The 19,153-nt window shown below is 48.0% G+C and overlaps 2 protein-coding genes across 2 annotated transcripts in view; one reads left to right on the forward strand and one right to left on the reverse strand.

Annotated features, from left to right (window-relative positions):
* PUSL1 (pseudouridine synthase like 1) overlaps window positions 1-4,666 on the reverse strand; it is a 28,360-nt gene extending 23,694 nt beyond the window's left edge. The window contains exons 1-2 of the mRNA XM_082328779.1: window positions 4,599-4,666; window positions 3,358-3,415 (exon numbers count right to left, since the gene is read on the reverse strand). Of these exons, the coding sequence (XP_082184905.1) occupies window positions 3,358-3,415; window positions 4,599-4,657 (117 nt within the window). The 5' untranslated portion in view covers window positions 4,658-4,666. The remainder of the gene's footprint in view (window positions 1-3,357; window positions 3,416-4,598) is intronic.
* A 2,825-nt stretch (window positions 4,667-7,491) lies between these two features.
* The window catches only part of ACAP3 (ArfGAP with coiled-coil, ankyrin repeat and PH domains 3), a 97,066-nt gene continuing 85,404 nt past the window's right edge, over window positions 7,492-19,153 (forward strand). Inside the window, exon 1 of the mRNA XM_082328860.1 lies at window positions 7,492-7,625. Within this exon, the coding sequence (XP_082184986.1) occupies window positions 7,579-7,625 (47 nt within the window). The 5' untranslated portion in view covers window positions 7,492-7,578. The remainder of the gene's footprint in view (window positions 7,626-19,153) is intronic.

Below are 19,153 nucleotides of genomic sequence, written 5' to 3' on the forward strand. Positions count from 1 at the left end.
TAAAAAAATCCTCCAGATACTCAGCCATCTACCTCTACAGAGCATCTGGGAACCACAAAAGGTTGAAATCAATTGTGGATGGGTGTGTTGCAGAGAAACTGTGCATTAGGAATGTTTTGGAAAAATAAACGTCTATTTCTCTTTCCCAGCAGCTGGATTGCTTACTGGTTTCATCCTGCACAATGGTGTTAGTTGCGCAGGCACAAGGGATTGCACTGTGCTGCCAGGGATGCTGCACGACTCCTAAGTTGCTGTGTTCTAATAAATAATAACTTGCAAGCTTCCGGTTGCAAGTCACCACAGCCTCACTGACTCAATGGGTGCTATGTCAACTGAAACTAATTAAAAATCTAACTCATTTTTAATGGAACAGATAAAAGCTGAAGCGAAAGCCAGGAAGAAAAGGCTGAGAAAGTGGCTTCTGCTAGAAGAAAGGGTTTCCAAAGCAATCTCCTATGCCACTGAAATTATCATCCAAATGGGTTGAAGGCGACAGTTCTCTGGGTCCATCTTCCTTTCTCTCTTCCTTTTTTTTTGGGGGGGCAGGGAGGGGACCAGGAGGTTGTACCAAAGCTGCCTTGCATAGGAAGGAGTTTATGTGCATTCTTTTTCTCTCCTCTCCTACTCCCCCTTTTACTTTCATGAGGAATAATATCTGGCCTTAGCACAAGGCTGCTGGCCAAAGCAGAACTTCTTGTGGGGAAGATTAGTTTTGGGCAGCATTCACCAGCACAATGGGGAAACGGCACCCTCAGGAGATGGTTCAAACCAAACATAAAAGGGAACTTAATCCTGTAGATCCTAGCAGGCCTCGCATATGGTGCCTGTTAGCACAAGCAACAGCTACTCACTTTAGCAAAAGGTGCTACGCAGGAGATCTTCCTTTACAGTAGGGACATTCGTAAGAATTGAGACTAGAGCACGCAGTCCTGCATCATGTAATTTTCCATAAGGAACCGGAGGGAGCCAAGTCACAGGATTCAAACTTCCCGATCTGGGGAAGCAAGGTCTGGAATTTTGGTTTGGACCCATCACTAGCAAGCTGGGCTTCCAAGTGCTTCAAGACAAATATGTTGTCTCCAAGAAAGAAAGAGTTGTCTGCAAAGCTTACCCCCCTCAAAGATATTTTAAAAGCTCCTTCAAATATCTGCATCTGTCCCCAAACTAAAACAAGTCTTGGTTTCCTCCAGTCTGTCCCAGGGCTCTGTTACATAGCAGTGCTGAGGACTACAAAAGCTTCCGTGTCCTGTATGATACAGCGCTTTATGGTGATGAAGGGTTATAGTCAGGCCGCCTGCTCAGCTCCAGTCCAGCAATTTTACCTTATCACACAGAGGGCTGCAGTACACACACACACACCAGTCCATTACGCTTTTAATGGCACAGTTGTTGAAACACAAGGTCTACACCTCACAGGTTATTTGCTTGTCTGTAACTGCAAACAAATGTCTTAACATATTTAGAATACAATAAGGATCTCATTACAGATTTAATTTTGCCCTTCCCTTCAGTTGCCTTCCTGGCTTTGGAAAGTTGTGAAGTTCAAGGCTGCACAGAAACGGAGGAAGATAAATTCCTACAGGCCCCAGAAGTTTTCTATTAAAGTTGCTTTAAGACTTCCCATGTGGTTCTAATAGACACAGCCCTGCTCAGCAGTGCCCAGCATCAATACCACCACATGAAAGCAAAGCACATATCCCAGAACTGGCCTACAAAGTGCTGATACTGTGAAAAGACAACGCCAAATAAGTTTATCTTTTTCTTTTTTTCTTCTTCTTTTCTCCTTTAATCACCCATCCTACCCATTCGCCTATTAAAACAAAGTTACTCAGATAATGCAAAACAACTGCTGGGCTCACCCAAAGTCCGGCGCCTGGGGCTGAGACACTGGATGGTTCAGAGGATTAGATAAATGAGATAGAAAGTCCTTTGGGGCTCTTCTTTCAAGATCTGCACAATATTTATACACTTTCTCCACAATGGTCTCAGGCAAGAAGCCATACAAATACACCCCGAGAGCTCTTATTCAAACCATAATTCATCACACTTTCCTTCTGCAGACTGCTTAGCAGGAGCATGCAAGACCTATCACCCTCACAAGGCGCAGTGTGGAAACGTCTTGGCCATGGTCATGGAGTGGCTGGGCGGGACAGCAAGTCTGCTCCCAGACCAGCTCTTCAACAACTCTGCTCCCTCACACCACCAGGATTGCAGCTAATGCAGGCGGGGCACAGGCTATCCCAAACAAGCATGGGGCGCACACCACCTTCAAACTGCTCCAGTCTGTGATCTCAGGTTAGACAGTCTGACCGCAAATGAGAACCGAATAACAAAAAGGCATGATCTGACCTAAAGCAATCAGTTTCAACCTCTTCAAAATCTCTTATCTTCTAAATGGCCACAAGGTTCATTTCAAACTACATGATGCTTCTAAGACAAGAGGGAAAACAATGCAGCTTCCCTTTGATTCCTGCCCTGCACAGGAACATGGGATTCACCAGCACTGCTCAAATGCAGCTCAACAGCAGCTTGTAACTAAATTACAATTGGGTTACACAAACATCCAGGTGACCTGAGCATTTACACTATGCAGGTGACCCCACTCCCTACTCACTGGTGTAACAGTGGGTCTTTCGCATTCCTACTGCTCACTCACTCCAAGCCCAAACAGCACTTTGGTCCTGAAAGCCATTCTTACACTGCGGGAGACCCCTGGGAGCAGCGCAGGAACAACAGCAATAACAGGATCATACCTTTTTTCCCCGGCATATCAGAAGAACTCCAGAAGAATGGAAACGAAGCATTTTTTTTCTTTGGAACAATGGATATCCTGCTGTGCTTTGTTCTGTGTCTGAAAACATCTATCAGAGACATCCTCTCCCAGGAGGATGCAGCATCTAGTTTCTAAATCTATGAAGAACTTAGACATGAACTAGATTCAGAGCAGGTAAACCTGCTCAGAACTGAGGCAGTTCTAAGAACGACTGGAGGCAAAGCCACAAGTGCTAATGAAGCTCACATGCTTAAGTACCTTCAGGTGGGCCAGCACCTGAGCAGGGGCTCTCAGAATCATAGTTCTGGACTCTGATACCTCAATTTCAAGTCTCTTTGAAGGGTTCACATCTTTTTCAGGATCAGGATCTCAATGTCTCTGACTTCACCCTGACCTATTTCTCCCACCTGTATACTGACATAATTTCTAAAGCACTTTGTTTTGAATATTGCAGTGTTTAGCACTATGCAAGTGTCTTTTATCGAGTGTCAATCTAAAAATATTTATCTTTGATGATATCTGTAGCTCAACAATGTGATCCTAGAAGTTTCATTCTAAAGACAATATAATTAGCAAGGACCTACCTCCAAATAATTCTGGACTCCAACCATCAACTGATCATTCGAAGTCTCCATAACCCCACTGCAGAGCAAAACAAATACAATAGTTATTGGTATGTGTCAAGACTCAAGGACTTGACACAGAGTCCACCAACACATCCAGAAGCTAATAGGGGACAGTCATCAAACTGTTTGCTATTGAGTGACGTGGATCTTTTTACAGAATTTGCAAGGACCAAACACTTTGATGAATGGACAGGAAAAAAAGATGCAGCAGTTATTTGCAAGAAAGGAGGCTGAAAATAAAAATCATCCTTCAAATGTTATTCTCTGGTCTAGCCCTTCAGATGGAGGCTGACAGGTTGGGAAGAGAAGGCAGACAAATTATATGAGAAAAGAGTTTGCAGACAAAACTATTTCAGGGCCAGGAGTTGGTTGCCAGCTGCAGGTCCCTTTCCTGCAGGCCCTATGGATGTCATAAAGGGGCTAAAAGACCATGAAGACGGTTTGTAAAGAGCTTCCTTCTCTATTACAGAAGTCACAGCCATTCACAAAAGCTGCTGAAGTGCAGAGAGATGGGAGAACCCAACCTACCTGTAACTACTTGGAGTAATTTAGGTCAGTACCCACAGTGACACAGACCGTGCGCTGCAAAAGAATTGTGGGTTTTGGCATGCAATGGTATTATTCTGTAAAATCCTCATGAAGATAGGCACAATCCCATGAGTTGGAGCTGCACAAGTTCTCCCACACACTTTTTTTTTTTTTGATGTACACAAGCACAGCTACACACGTGGGATGTTTAAGGCCTGGGGAAGCCCAACCTCAGCTATCCTCCCGCGGGACTCAGCCCACAGATCACCTCCATCTCTGGAGCAGTGCAGGTCCCTGAACCACTGAGAAGCAGCCACACCACGGCTGCAGGAAATACAGTAACTTGCCCTCTCCCCCCTCAGCCCGAGATCACAAGTTTGCCGCCTTCTCTGTCCTTTGAAGTTTTCTCTTTGCCCATTTTACGCATTTCCCGCCCAAACCATCCCCTTCCTTACACACAACAGCAGAAAGCAGAGTTCAGCTCCCCGTCTGCTCTCACCTGCTCAGCGAGGGATCTACCCCTCACCACAAACACTGCACTCACCCATCCTTTTCCCAGCCGCCTCCTTGGGGCTCTCCCACCACCACCCATGGCCAACCCTCCCCAGGGCCACAGCAGCCGCCGATTTCCTTCCACCGCAGGTGGCTGGCGAGGCGGCTGAGGCACCTACCTATATTTAGTGCCAAAGTACTGAAAGAACACTAGGTATCGGGTTGGGGGAGAAACCATCTTTGCTGCCTACGGCCCCGCGGCGGAGGCTCTAGGTCGGGCTCCTGCTGGCGGCAGGGGGGCGCCGGCGGGGCCCCGGACCGGACCGGACCGGCGGCCTTCCCGCCTCTCCGCGCGGCGCAGGGCCGCGCCGCCCCGCTTCCCTCAGCCGGCCTCCCCCGGGCGGCCCGCCCAGCGCCGCCGCTTCCGCCGCCGGGCTGGGGGGGCCGCCAAGGGCCGGGGCCTGCTGAGGCGGCGCGGCGGCGGCCGGGGCCGCGGTGGCTGTGGCGGCGGCTGCGGTGACCGTGGCGGGGCGCAGTTCCGGGCCCGCCGGGGCCTGGCTCCGCTGGCCGGCAGGGCCTCGGGGCCCGGGGCAGGCGGGCCGGCCCGACAGCGGCCCGGGCCGCGGGGGAGGCGAACGGCAGCGGTTCGCTGGCCGGGGAGAGCAGTGCCGGGGCTCCGCGCCTCCCTCCTCCCGTCCCTGTCGCACCTCACCCGGCGCTCGGAGGTTTTGCTTTTGCCTGGAGGGAAACCAAGTGCCTGACGGTGACCCGGGCAGCGATCGTGAGGGAACAAACCCCCTCAAATCCTGTCCTTCATCTTCCCGGCTGCTCTTCGGTTCTTAAATTTTACTGCAGGCAACCTCTTTTGGCAGGTGGCTGTGTTTGCGTTACCATTTGCCATTAGAAACCACTGCGCTGGGCTTTTGTTTGTTTTTTCGCCAGTTTCTGACAGAAATTGATCCCTGGGGTTATTCCTAGCACAGCTCAGGGCGCTTCGATTGCCCCCCGAGTCAGATAAGCACCTCAAAAAATGAAGACTTGAAGGGCCAGAGCAGGAGTGTAACTCCCCCAGAAAAAAAATGGTTTATGGGTTTTAGGTTTACAGGGTGAAGACGAGAGCACGATGCTGTGGTGAGCGGCCCTCCACGCTCTCCTTTCCTGCCTTAGGGTTCCTTGTGAGTTTGGGATTGTTGACTCAAAGGCTCTGATGTTCCCAGCCGACAGCGAATCTACCCCGGCTCTGCCGATAGCCGCGTCAAAGTCCCCGCAAAAACCAGCGCAGGCGTTTCAGGCAAGCCTGCGTTCCTCTATTTCAGCCTGCCTATGAAAAGATGTGTGCAGGCTACTGCTCGCTGGGGGTGAATAACAGCTACGAGGACAAAAATAGGCTAAGATAGTGGTAATAAACAAAGGCTGCGGATGGTCTTCGTGACTATGTTCTGTATTTTAAAATCTTTATTAATCTTTCTAAAATACTGAACTGCAATATCTGTATGTACAATAGAAATCAGTATAAACAATCACCCAACTCATTAGCAAAACAGGGAGAGCAACAGAAAAATCCCTGGCCCTCTCGTACAAATCTGAGATCTGTTTTGAATGGAAAAATCCAACCAGCTTTGAACTCCCACAACGGCATCCAGGCTCTAGTATAATGAAACTGATGAATCTCAGCTTTAAAGAGGATGGTAATTTCTAATCCCTGAGCTTGTGCGTACACACGCAAGCAGAAACATCCACACGCTTTCATCTATGCTGGAAGAACCAAAGAAAATAAAAATGGTATCGATTTGACCTTTATGAAACCACATAAAACAGAGGCCACAAGAGGTCACCTTGCCCCTTCTCCTGGACCGAGGTGATGAGCGGGGCTAATTCCTTTTCCTGCGTTCCTCAGAACCCCCCAGCGTCTGATAATTGTGTTAAATAAGTCAGAGTTTTGCTCGCACAAGGATACTCTTGACTCTGCCTGACAAATCAAGCCAGGTCTGGGAACTCCGATGGAAGCGGGAGCCTGGCCTAGAGCTGAATCTTAGCTGTAGTTTGTGTATGGAAATGGCATTGAACATCTTATTTCATCTCATTTCATCGCAGTTCTGTCTGTGGCTGGGGTAAGGCCTCATCGTGACATTTTGTCACGGATTCGGACGCCCCTGGCCCTAGTGTTTGTCTGACTCTTGGCTTTAGTTTAGGTCTGTATTACACAGGATGCATTTTCTTAAAACCTGGAGATTTACAATTCAGGCCCTTCTCTCAGTCCTAAATTCATATCAAGTTTGCAGTGAACGACATGATTTATACTTGTTCTTCTGTCTGTGGTGCTCGATGGGTGGAGGATCAGAACTAAGCCCATTGTAATTAGCCTCGTTTATCCATGCCACATTACATCGCTATGTCCTGCAGCAACCCCGATCTGTTCAGCTGGACCCACAAGCGCAGATGTCTTCCTTCCTTGGGTGATTACATTGGCTTCAGAGGAGTTACTGCAGATTTACTGCATGGCTGATGGCAGCAGCAAATCCACTGCGTACAGAAAATTAAAAACTAGATTAAGGAGTAACAGGATTGATGCCAATCTTTTTGACACTGCCGGTATAGAATCGCACCGTGCATCCTGGACGGTTGGATTTGTTTCTACAGCGCGCACAACCTGGTGTCAACCCTGCGTGCGGATGACGGGCTGCACCTCCAGCTAATCGCCCAACCACGCAATTAGCGTGAGTTGGCGTGCGAGGCGGCGGCTGCTGCCACGGCCCAGAAACACACGCTCCGGACAGTGGCCGAGTGTCTTCTGAGAACCCATCCTCGTTGAAAAACAGAGAGGAGAAAGCACAGGCGAGGAGGGGGGAAGGCAGCGGCGTTTCCCAGCCTACCGGAGCCGCCAGGCAGCCTGCGAGGGCACGGACCCCGCTTGCCCGGGAGGGGACCCGCGGGCCGCCGGCGCAGCGGCCCTGCCCTCCGCCTCCTCCGGCGGCCGGGCCCGGCCCGGCCCTCGGCTCCGCGGGGCGGCGGCGGCCGCGCTCATCCCCGCTGAGGCGGCGTTCGGCGGGCGGCGGGCGCGGGGGGCGGGCGCTCTCTCGCTCGCTCGCCCGCGCCTCCTCGGCTGCCGGCGGGCGATGCGCTTCCTCCGCTGAGCGCTCCGCGGGCCGAGCCGGCAGGATGACGGTGGAGTTCGAGGAGTGCATCAAGGACTCGCCCCGGTTCCGGTAAGCGGCGGGGCTCCGCTAATGGCTTTAGGGCGGCGGGGGGCCGCGGTGAGGCGGCGGGGCGGGGGGGGGGGGGGGGGGGGCGGGCAGGGCCCTGCCGGCTGCGCTCTCCTCAGGGCCGCGCCCGGGCAGCGCTGGGCCGGGGCGGCCGCCGGCGGCGTGGGAAGCGGGGAGCCGGCCCAGGAGACCCCCGGCCCGCCGGGGCCGGGGCTGGGGCTGCCGGCCCAGGCTGCTGGGTGCCGCCGGCCTGCAGGCGTTGCCCGCTCCTGCTCTGCATCCCGCCCTCCTTGCCCCGCTCCGGTCGGACGCTTTGCAGATGAAAAATGACTGATTGTGGCACCCAGCAGACAGCGCCGGATCCCGTTTGTAACTGGGTAAACTGGCATCATCCTGTGGGGATCAGCTGGACGGTGCTGATTTAAACCACCCGAAGAGCCGGTGCTAAGAAATACAGTCATTTTCCATGCAGTCACATTCCCATCTCTTGAAGGGTGGATTTTTTTTTTAGCGGTCTTGAAGGAATCCAGGCTATGACAACAAAGACTCTGTCTTGGCTCTGCTGCGTTTAAATCAGGCCGTTTCAGAAATGCCCAGGGCGGGAGAGGAGCCTCCACATTCTGGGTACCGATGCTCCATTGTGCCAGCAGCATCCTGGCTAGGTGTCCGGTTGGGCTAGGATGTCCTGATGCTATAAAGGGAAGATCAGAGCTTCCATAGCTAACAATCTCCTGCTGCTTTCAATACTGTGCCTGGATGGGGACAGAGGGAAAGAAAGACAATAGCCTGCAGGAGCAAGTTGGTTGGCTGTGCATACAGGGGAAAGAGTTATCAAGGGGTCTCTCCTTCCCTGCAGACATTTCTTGTTGCTCCTTCTCAAAACCTTTTTGTTTATTCAACAGAACAGTTTGCATTTTCCTTCAAGTGCATTTAAAAATAATTTCTTGGCATGCAAGATTCATACGAAAGGCTGCAGTGGTCTGTTGCTGTGGCTACTCTGAACAATTGTCATTTTGTGTATGTATGCGTCTGGTTGTGTACTGCTGCAGGTCACACAAATACCTGGGCAAGTGCATCGTCTTTATCCCTGCATGTGGGAATATGTAGGGCTGTGGAAAGGGTTTTTCTCCATACGTTTTAATTTTAGTTGCGCGGTAAGATCCTGCTCTTTCTTGTTCCAAAGCTGGTTCCGAAAGTGTAATGGACAGTGTCATGTGAGATGACAGGCTGGTCTTACTCGTGTGCCTGGTTGGCATTGGAATCATGGGAGTTTTTCATCAGGAAAATCTTAGATGCATGGACAGGTTTGCAGAAGGTATGAAGCTCCTTCTTTAGACCTCTGCTCACTTAGCATCAATTAGGATTTATCCACCCCCTCGCCTTTTTTGACTGTCATTTTATCCTATTGTGCTGCTGAGCATGTGAACTGTTCAGTGGCATCCTTCCAGAGCAGTGACTTCACTGTCCAGATGTCTCGTTCCACATGGCACTGACCCTTTTCCTGGTGACGTCAAGATTGATTGATATGTTTATTTATTTATTTTGCCTTTGGTGTGTGTGGGCTTCAGGCCAAGTTTCTTAGTATGCAGGCAACATCATTCTGCTCTGTCTGCTCCATCCGTAAAAACAAAACAGCTCTCAGAGCACTGTGTTGGACCTTTATCAAAAGCCAGTTATTTAAGCATGGAATTATGAACTATTTCCCCAATGGCCAGACACAGTCTGCCTGTTACAGGGAGAACAAGAGATTAGACTAGAGAAATAAGCCTGTATATTTCAGGAGGGCTGAAATGTATGTACCAGGGGAATATGTAAACTACCAACACCTCAGACAATGAGCAAATACTGACATTAGCAGGCCTACAGCAAAAAAAAAAAAAAAAAAAAAAGAACAAAATAGAATTCTTCAGACTTTCTCAAAGGGTATAGATATTAGCCTCCTTGTGTACTTTTCTTCCTCCCAACTCTTTAATTAGTTCTTCCGTTACAATTATTTGCTTGTAATAGAAGAGAATCCTCAGATGCCTGTAAGGGACAGGACTTCTGCCATAGTGCATGGCAGAGATGCTTACTAACATGTCCCTGAAATTTTCCAACTATAAAAAAAAAGTAAAATGCCATACAAGCTAAACTATATGCAAAAATATAGATAGGAATGAGGTGAGAGAAGGTAGCATATAATCCACTTTCTCAACAGAGACTGAGACAGCAATAGGTAAAGTCCCTTGCCATAGGAAACATCTGTGGAAGAGGCAAAAATTTAATCCAGATTTCCCATGCGAGCCCCTTGGCTAGGAGTCACCCTCCCTTTCCTGCTGGCAGCCACCGCTGCACAGAGCCCCTTTGCACTTCCCAGTGAAGGGTTGCGCCATGTTTTCCAATTGGCTTGTTCCCCTCAACAGTGAGCCTTCGAGATAATCGTTTTGTTTGTTATACACAGGGAGCAAAAAAACCTCCAAAAAATATTGCACAGGTGTAAACAAACACTGTATTAAGCATCCCGTAATAAGACTACCAAACTAGTCTACTTTAGCAATCAAATCCAATTACATGTCAAAACTCTGCAAGTCAATACTCAGTATACATTCAATCCATCATTGCTTCCTAATTTAAAGGGACCAGTTGCTACAAAGAAAACTTTTTTTTTTTTTTAAATTTGTTACTTAAATATGTATAGATCTTTAGATTGGTAGATAAGCCTTATTTCTGTAAGGCATCTTGTGGAGACATGTATATTCAATTCCAGTAAACAAGTATAATTATCTTGAAAGACCAGTTCTAGCACATTTGCATGCAACCCCAATAGATATTGTGGCTTTCATCTCCCTGAGATGCAGAGCCTTCTGTTTAACCAGCAGTAGTCTGGGAAATCTAGGAACATGTTTCTGACTTGTTCCACTCAGTCACGGAAGCCAGGGTCTGGAGCGAGGCAAAGAAGAACCCATTACTTCCCTTACCCTTGCAGATCTGTTAAGCAACAGTGTTAGATGTGTAAATTTGGCTCGTTCTTGCAAAATGGAAGTCCTTGGGCGTACTGCCAGCTCCCAGGGCTTACTCCCTACCTTTATTCCCTCCTCACTCAGGGAAGACTCGCTTGGTACTAAGGGACGGGTAGGGACATCGTTACTCATTCTGGGTGTAAATGCGCTCTAGGGACGATCAGGAGGACAAGGGAAGGGTAGGAACAAACTGCAGAGGTTGGACCTGGCTGTAGCACTGTGTGGGTCACAGAAAACCCCAAATACCTCTGTGGTAATTCCCACAAGGGAGGGAAGTAAGCGGTTATTTGCTTAACTAACATTGCTGTTGTAGTTGTTGTTGCTATTAACTAACCTTATTCATCAGGCTTGTTGTGAGGTCAGGGTTACCCGCTGCAGAGCGGGCTGCGTCTCAGTGGGGCGAGCCAGGAGGTGCTGTGCTCTGACTGTAGCACAATGACTCAGATGCTGGAATCTTTTGACGAGGAGCCCTTACAGCCACCGCGACCTGAGGGAACAGACAGCTAACAGCATCCCTCCATGTACATCCAAGCCCCAGGCCACCGAGGGACCTCTGTGCTGCTTAGCAGGAAAGGGAGACCTGCAACTGAGACACAGGCTACACAAGACCATGTACGTGCCCAGGTCTGAGGGGTGCCAGTCCTCGCCTCCCCCATGCCTTGCAGCCTCTTGGCTGGCTGTGACGCAGTAGCTGAGAAACCCAGGACTCCCTGGAGCAGCGCTGACATCAGGCAGTGACCCAGGGACAGAGGCAGAGATGTTTGTTCTAGCTGTGTGCAGCACTGTCTGCACGTTGTTGTGGCTCTCATTAGGCAGAGAAAAATGCAGGCGTGTACTTCTAGCTCCATGAAAGATGCAAGAAAAAAAATTTGTCATTTGCCAGTGGAAAAGAAAGCGAAAAAAACAAGGACATTTCGAAAATATTTTCTAGCTCTTACTAGGGTGTTTCAAACGGAACGGGAAGAATTAAAACCCTTAGTCAAACTGATCTTGCTAAGTCTGATAACAGATTGAATTAGACAAGTTTAAAGCTAGCATAACCAGTTTTAGTGCATCCATGCTGTGTGAATGTCTGTTAGCGAAGGCCTCTGCAGAAAAAAACTTTAGTGGCTTCTGTGTGATTTGTGTCAATTGACACTGCACGCCATTGACATGCAGTTTAAGGTACGCCAAACTTATTAGCTTAAGTTACTTCAAAGCAAATTTAAATTACACCCAGAATGGCCAAAGAAAGATCTTCATCTGTTTAACTAAATCAGTTTAACAAAAAGAGCACATGCATTGATTTGAAATTGGTTTTTGTTACACAAGGCTTCTTATGTAAGCAAGACCGCTGATACTGATTGCAGTTGCATGAAGATACTCCTACACAGAGAGCTTCTGTTTGAATCAGGGACTAATGAGTACAGTTGCCATCACTTGCTGGTTTAGTTGCACGAGAGAGAAGATTTTATCACAAAAGCAGTGTGATATTATCTATATCAATCATAATACCTGTCTTTATCTGTTTATTCTGTTTCTTATCTCTATCGTTGCACTTCTAAAGTCAAAGGGTCTGAAGTATGTAAAAGGAGAAGTCAAAGCAAAGATGTCACCATATAATTGCTTCCTCTCACAGTACCAGCCATGAGATGCTCTCCCAGTTACAGCAGCCCATCCTGTCCATCCAGCCCCTAAATATCTATACATCAGCGTGGTGCTTTCCGAATGCACTGAGGCTTTGTTTCCTCTCCCGACTCCCAGCCTCCCTTTTTCGGCATCACTTTAAAGTGACCCCAAGCCAGTAATACAGAACCAAATCTGGCCTTTACCGGCGTTGTACTGGGGCATGGTTTATGGTGGGGTCCATCCCTGGTCTCATAGGTTGGCTTCTCCCCTGATGTGTGTTTGTGGCAGCTTGGACCTGATGTGCCATACAGAGACTGTAGTTGGGACAGCTTCACCCGAAGGGGCCTCCTTTGCGATCGAGGCTGCATTACATTTCGGCTGTTCTTGTGTCAGGTGAATCACATTCACAGCAGATCACAGCAGGACCCTCGCATGGCACAGGTTTTTTTTTCTCCGTAGGTGGTATCACAGAAGTATATGGAAGCAGAAGTCCCTTAATCTGAGGTTCCCTCTCATCAAAAACTGCCATGTGAATCCTGAAGTACTTAGGAAAAAGCCACAGTCCTTCAGCCTGCATTACTGTGGGCAGATCTGAAGGTATTTATTCAACGTGTAGTCAGGCAAAATCCCCTGGTATGAGAGAACTGACTGGGTGACAGCTGACTTGAGATCTCTGCCTTGGCTTCACAAATGGTATTTTATACCAGATTTTTGGCAAGCAGTTTCCTTAGTAACTTTGAATTGTGAACTGCGTAAGCAGGGTATCCCAAAAGGCTGAGGTTCTGAAGCTAAAACCCCACTGATCTATCCCAACTCTCCAAATCAGAAAAGGATTTTTTAAATTTTTTTTTTTCCCAAGATAAAACTGTCCAGAATTAGAAGCTGTAAGTTTGTGGTGGATCATATTAAACTCTGAAATACAATCCCTCAGGCTGCTCGTGGGAGCTATAGCTCCTAAGTTTCATGGTATAGCACGTGGATGAGGGAAATTTTGATATTTCATAATTTGAAGATTGACTTTGTTACTTGAATAACACTTCTGTAACACACCTTGCTTTGTAATGGTATGTACCCTGTAAGAACATCTGCAAACTTTGAAATGTTGCTAGTTGTCTGACAGAGCAGTTTCTGAGCTGGAAGTTGCTTGCTTTCATTTTCAGTAGCCGTTCCTTTCTGTTTTCTGCTGGCTGGGATGTGTGTGGCTACACGGAGATGAAAATCATCTCTTTTGCCAGTGGTAGTCTTCGGACATTTTTCTCTCTCCCTGGCTCTCTTCGTTGCCATGAGATAAGTGTAAGGTGAAAGCCGTTCGACATGAACGATTTTGCGGAAGTTTTGCAAAGTGTAAAACTCTGGGTGTCACAGGCTAAGGGTGTGAGTGTGGACTGCTTTCCCTCGAAGCCTTCCAGAGGGCAACACCACAAGGAACCGTAGGCCTTGTCCTACCAGGATGGCCAAAAGCCACTGAGAAAGCCAAGTTGCTAGTTTTCTAGCTGTAATAAAGAATGTAAGAGGGTTGGAAGTTAGATGACAAAGCTTGCTAAAATGAAAAAAAAAACAAAAGAGCAATAACCCTGTGGTGGAAGAGTGTAATTAGACCCAGAGGTAATGCGGCTGAGAGATGCTGATGCTAGCTTATCTGCACTATTGAAATGATCTGTGGGAGAGTCATCCATTCCTCCTCGGAGAGTGCCACATGTCTTGATAATTGTGCTTTGCTGGTTGTCTTGGCACCATGCAGCATCTCTGGATTCCAACCCTGGTCCTCGAAGGACTGCAGCATGGCCAAGTGAGCACGTAGAAGAAGAGTTCAATGAAACATTATTTGGCGTAGCCTCATTCACGTGGACTGTAGACAAGCTCCTGTTGAAATGTGTGTTACTGCAAAGCCAGCGAGCTTCGCATTCTAGGGATAAGTCAGAGTCCATTGTCACTCACGCTGCTGGAGCTCAGGAAGCTGGAAGGGTGCCACACAGCCAGTTTTGTGGAGGTGATGGGAAACAGTGGTGTTGAGCCTTCATCTGAAGGGAACCCAGGCTCTCTGCTGGCTAGGGTGGAGAATGGGGAGTCCAGGGGCTGAGAGCTACTGCTCGCTTTGGCACTCAGTGACTGTGCGGCTGAGGAAAGTCCCTTTTATTCATTTCAACAGCCCCACATCCGTTTGCCTTCATTTTGTTATGCCTCCCAGAGACAGGAAGACAGTGCAGACTCTGGAGTCAGGCTGGGTTTTTTGGTCTCAGTGGCATCACCGAGGCTGCTCTCCAGTCTGGTCAGGGAGAAGGGATGCAACAGCATGGTGGAGCATCCTTTGCCTGGAGGAGCTTGGACTGCGCGACTGGCAGCTTTCCCTGGCTGGCCGCCCCTGTGCCAGGCAGCCTGAGATGGGAGCTTGTTGCATGTTAGCAATGTTATCAGTGACATAGCCTCTATTAATCTGGGTGCTTTTGCAAAGTTTTGCACGGTCAGTAGGGCAGTTCAGCTTTGACTTAATAATCACTGGATAAGGAATAAAGCACTGTCTCATCTGCTAATGCACAGATCAGGGCATTGTAAATTCTGCTACAGCTCCTGTGTTAGTTAAATCCGTGCTGGGGGACCTTGCAAGTCCCTTTCCCCAGTTAAACAGTATTTTCTGATTTGTAGGGCACATATTCTGGGGTTACTAACACACGTATGGTGAGTTGAGAGACTATTCAAATCACATAGTGGATATAAGGAGGCTGAAGACTTTCAGTTTGGTATTGGGGCTTAACAGGGTAACAGATGAACTCAGGATAGAAAGTGTGTGTGCTGGATTATTTGGGGTTAGGAACAGCATGAAGGCTGAGACCTGTAATGAGAGCTACAAGAGTGACTCTGGGTCTGGATGGGGCTGTCTCTAGGCTATGTCCGTGCTGTCTCGCAGAGTTTGTCAGGGCAAACTCGCATGCCTAGCCGCTGTTCAGACACACGGGGCTGGTGACAAAGCTGGTTTCCCACCACCCAGCAATTTCCTGTGGCCGTTGCAAAATAAGTTTGTGTTAATTCCTGCACCTACAAGCTACCTCACACTGTTACAAACCACCCCATAAAGCCTCGACTCTAAGCTTTCTAAACTGCTCTGTTTTCAAGGGGCAGTGGAAGAGCAGGGATGGGAGGGAGGAATGAAAAGCAAGCGCAGAGGCTTTGGAATCCCAAGCTTTTCTGAAATGGTGATGGTCCTGTTAAAACCTGGTTTCATAACACTATGAAATTTCAGCCACGGTATTACTTTTTTTGCAGCAAGGCGGCCAGTGGAACCGTGAGTTTTTCTGGCTTCCTAAGCACTGGCTTTGCTTTAAAAAACAGGCTACTGCTAGCTTTGTAAGTCCAGTTATCTGGGATAAAGAAAAGAGCCCTAGAAACAGACCTGCAATACAAGTTGGGTTGGATTTTGGGGGCAGGACAGAATGTTTCTGTGGAGCCAAGAGTGCTTGCTTGCCTGTTTGCTTGCAGTTCTCCTCTGTGTCAGGGCTGTATTCTGATTTTGGACATTTACAGTCATTCGTGACTGCTAGTTCCCAAGTGTTTGTTACACACACAGGTTGTTAGCTCTTCCCATAATTAATGTGGTTCCTGCCTAAGGTAAAGCTTGCTTTAAAAATGGGGGTGGAGGAAAGGAAGTGAATAAAAAAAGAAAGTAGATTTGGCTCCGTGCTAACATGATGCCATGCTAAGTTTTCCTGTGGGGAAGGGAAGAGGAGCCAAGAGCAGAATTTGTTCCCTCTTCGACCAGCAATTGCAGACTTGGAGGGAGAGGGGGAAGCAGGCATAATGGCCAGTATGGAAGGCTGAGATTTTTACCTGCCAGTAGCTTTCTAATTGCTTTTTTATCTTCTCTGAGGCACTGCAGAGCCTGCTCTGTTAGGATCTTGGAATGGGCAAGACAAGGAATTTAAGCTGCAGAATTCCCTGCATGGAGTATGTTGGAGCACTGGGGAGCTGTGTCCCAAGGGGCTGGACTATGTGGCTTAACTGCAGCCCCAGGGAGATGTGTCTGTCTTCCAGGCTGCATGGAGGTGAATTGTGTCTCTGCTCCCCAGTACGCAGCAGCTAGAATCCCATAGGATCGGGAGCAGACGTAGGATACTGAACAGTTATTCCCATGGACTGCAAGGAGGGTGGAGGCTGATTTCCTGCAGCCCCACTGCGTCCGTGCCCAGCTGCAGCCAGACTGGCCCTCAGCCCAGCAGGAGCTGCCCACAACTGCAGTCACAACACCCATCGTGGCTGGCCGTGTACCAACCAGGGAAAAGCATCGTGCCCGTTGTGCGAGCTGCTAGAAGAAAGGGAAAAGTGTTTCTACTGCTATTGCAACAGATCAGAAAAGAGGACAGGGTATGCTGGAGACTCTATTCTTCTAGAAGGCTTAGAGAAGAGTCTTTATGTGTTTCCTCCTGCACATGCTTGGTGATGAGGAAACTGGCTTTGCCACCAGTCCCGTGCATATGAACAGAGCCTAGGCATGCATCTATCTGCCCTGACAAACTAGGTGAGACAATACCAACGCAGGTCAAAGACGTAGTGAGTAAGCCACACGTGTTGCTGCAGGAGCTGCTTACTCCTCTGAGCCACTGCTCCCAAAAGAAGAAAATGAAGGAAGATAATTGTCCCCACACAAACCTCTTGGCAAAATGTTCCATTCTTTTCACTTGGTGGAGTATGTGTTTTGGCTTACTGGAGAGCATTTGTTTTAAAGCAGTGCATCTACGGATCTTTTTATTTTTGCATGGATCTTTTTATTTTTGCATGTTTTATTTTTGCATGTTCTCCATGTTGCTGTCTCCTCTGGCCTCTCATTTTTTAAATAAGGGAATACGGTTCAGAGACTTTGATTTATAGGAAGGAAGAAAGGACCAGAAAAAAATAATGGAAAGGTTGTATGTGTTCTCAACAGCCCATACCAATCCACTGAATACAAGGTTAACCAAATGCAGCCTGGGACGTTTACAGTAGAGTGTGCCCACACACACCTTACGTTCTTGTCTTGCTTCACCTTATCTGCAGAAGTTTGCTTTGCTTATGTGCCAGGTCTCTCCTTGAGGGAGGCGGAGAACATTCTGCTGCTCTGATATAGTTACCCATCACTTAATTCACTGTGGAATAACACACACACATGTACACGGTCTCTGAGAGTAATCATTCTAGTACAGAACTTTTACTGGATATAGTGAGGGAATGGCTAAAAAGCAAAGCAGTATATTCATTACAGTGGATTAAAGGGATGATGTCAGAACTCATGGGTGGCACATCCCAGAGTGAAGTGCTTATTCATTCCTTAAATAAGCATAAAGTGGCACAGTCTAAACAGATTATATAATATCAGAGAGTGAGATAATCCGTTCTCTGCATACCCCGTCTGCTTCATCACCCTACAGCAGGGCTTAATAATTTCCATACTCTTTATTAAATGCTACTGCTAATAGAAACAGCATGTGTGAACATGTGTGTAAGTGCATATGTGCACATGCAGTGTTCCCAAGGGTTGGATACATCTGCCTGTTGATAAGGTAAGAGGATATTTTATGGGAATAAAATTTAGCTGAATGGCCTGCATGTACATGCATTCAGATGCACAGAAATATAGACATATAGCTTGTCCTTTCTCAGCATCCAAGCAGCTATGCCAGTCTTTATTTAACCATACATAGAGGAGACTGACTTATGGTTTTGTCTGCTAAATCTCTCACCATCATGTGTCGATTTTACAGAGATGGTCTGCATATATTGCTACAGTAAAGTATCCCCATGGACATAGGGAACAGCTAAAGGAGATTTATCTGTACTTCTACGACAAGGAAAAGTTAGCTTATGCAAGTATACACACTTGTGACTTGCTTTGAGGTCATTTTATGCCCATGCACTTGAGGAGAATACCAGCTTGAACATCAGCATGGTCCTGCTACATTTTTAATGTTGGGGTAATGCAGAAATCTCCATAACTATTTCAAAGAATGGCTATTTAAGCATGTCAGTTGTTCCTGCTCCATTCTGGCTCAGTGAAACAATGCTGTTTCCCACAGCTCAGTTTCTTCTTAGAATATCACCCCTTTGTTCTCTCTGATAAACCCAGGTTTTGGCAGGAAGTATGGTTTTGTCCCCGCACCGTGACCTCGCCCCAGGATGTAGGAAACAGCCACTGTGATAGCACTGACATAGCAGGAGGCCCCCTTCCCTTCCCTTCCCTTCCCTTCCCTTCCCTTCCCTTCCCTTCCCTTCCCTTCCCTTCCCTTCCCTTCCCTTCCCTTCCCTTCCCTTCCCTTCCCTTCCCTTCCCTTCCCTTCCCTTCCCTTCCCTTCCCTTCCCTTCCCTTCCCTTCCCTTCCCTTCCCTTCCCTTCCCTTCCCTTCCCCACACTTCCCCACACTTCCCCACACTTCCCCACACTTCCCCACACTTCCCCACACTTCCCCACACTTCCCCACACACTTCTCTCCCCACACACTTCTCTCCCCACACACTTCTCTCCCCACACACTTCCCAGCTTTTCTTCCTTGCACCATCTGGAGGCTGGCACTTCAGATGGTGCGCTCGGATTTGCAGAGAACAGCCTACCTGAAGGTTGGAGGAAGAGCAGGCAGCAAGCTGACGTTTGTAGAAAGACACCTGCCTTAAGTTTTCAGAGTGTAATAAAACCAGTTCTGCCAGATTGAGTTTAGGAGTTTGGAATAACGCAAGCTCTTGATGTACCACTGACTCATCTGAATTCGGAGATAATGCATAAAACTGTGGGACAATGCCAAACTAGTAAACAGGGCTGAGACACTGGAAAGCTCCAAGCTGATATGTGTGTTGATGGGATGGGAAAAGGCTTCCCTCAAAAGTCAAAATGCTATAGCATCTACCCTCATGGACTTTAATCTTTGTTTGTGTTAACCACAATTATTCATAGTTTAGTACTCCATAC

The sequence above is a fragment of the Platalea leucorodia genome, assembly GCF_965183815.1.
Source record: "Platalea leucorodia genome assembly, chromosome: 17".
Classification (NCBI taxonomy): domain Eukaryota; kingdom Metazoa; phylum Chordata; class Aves; order Pelecaniformes; family Threskiornithidae; genus Platalea; species Platalea leucorodia.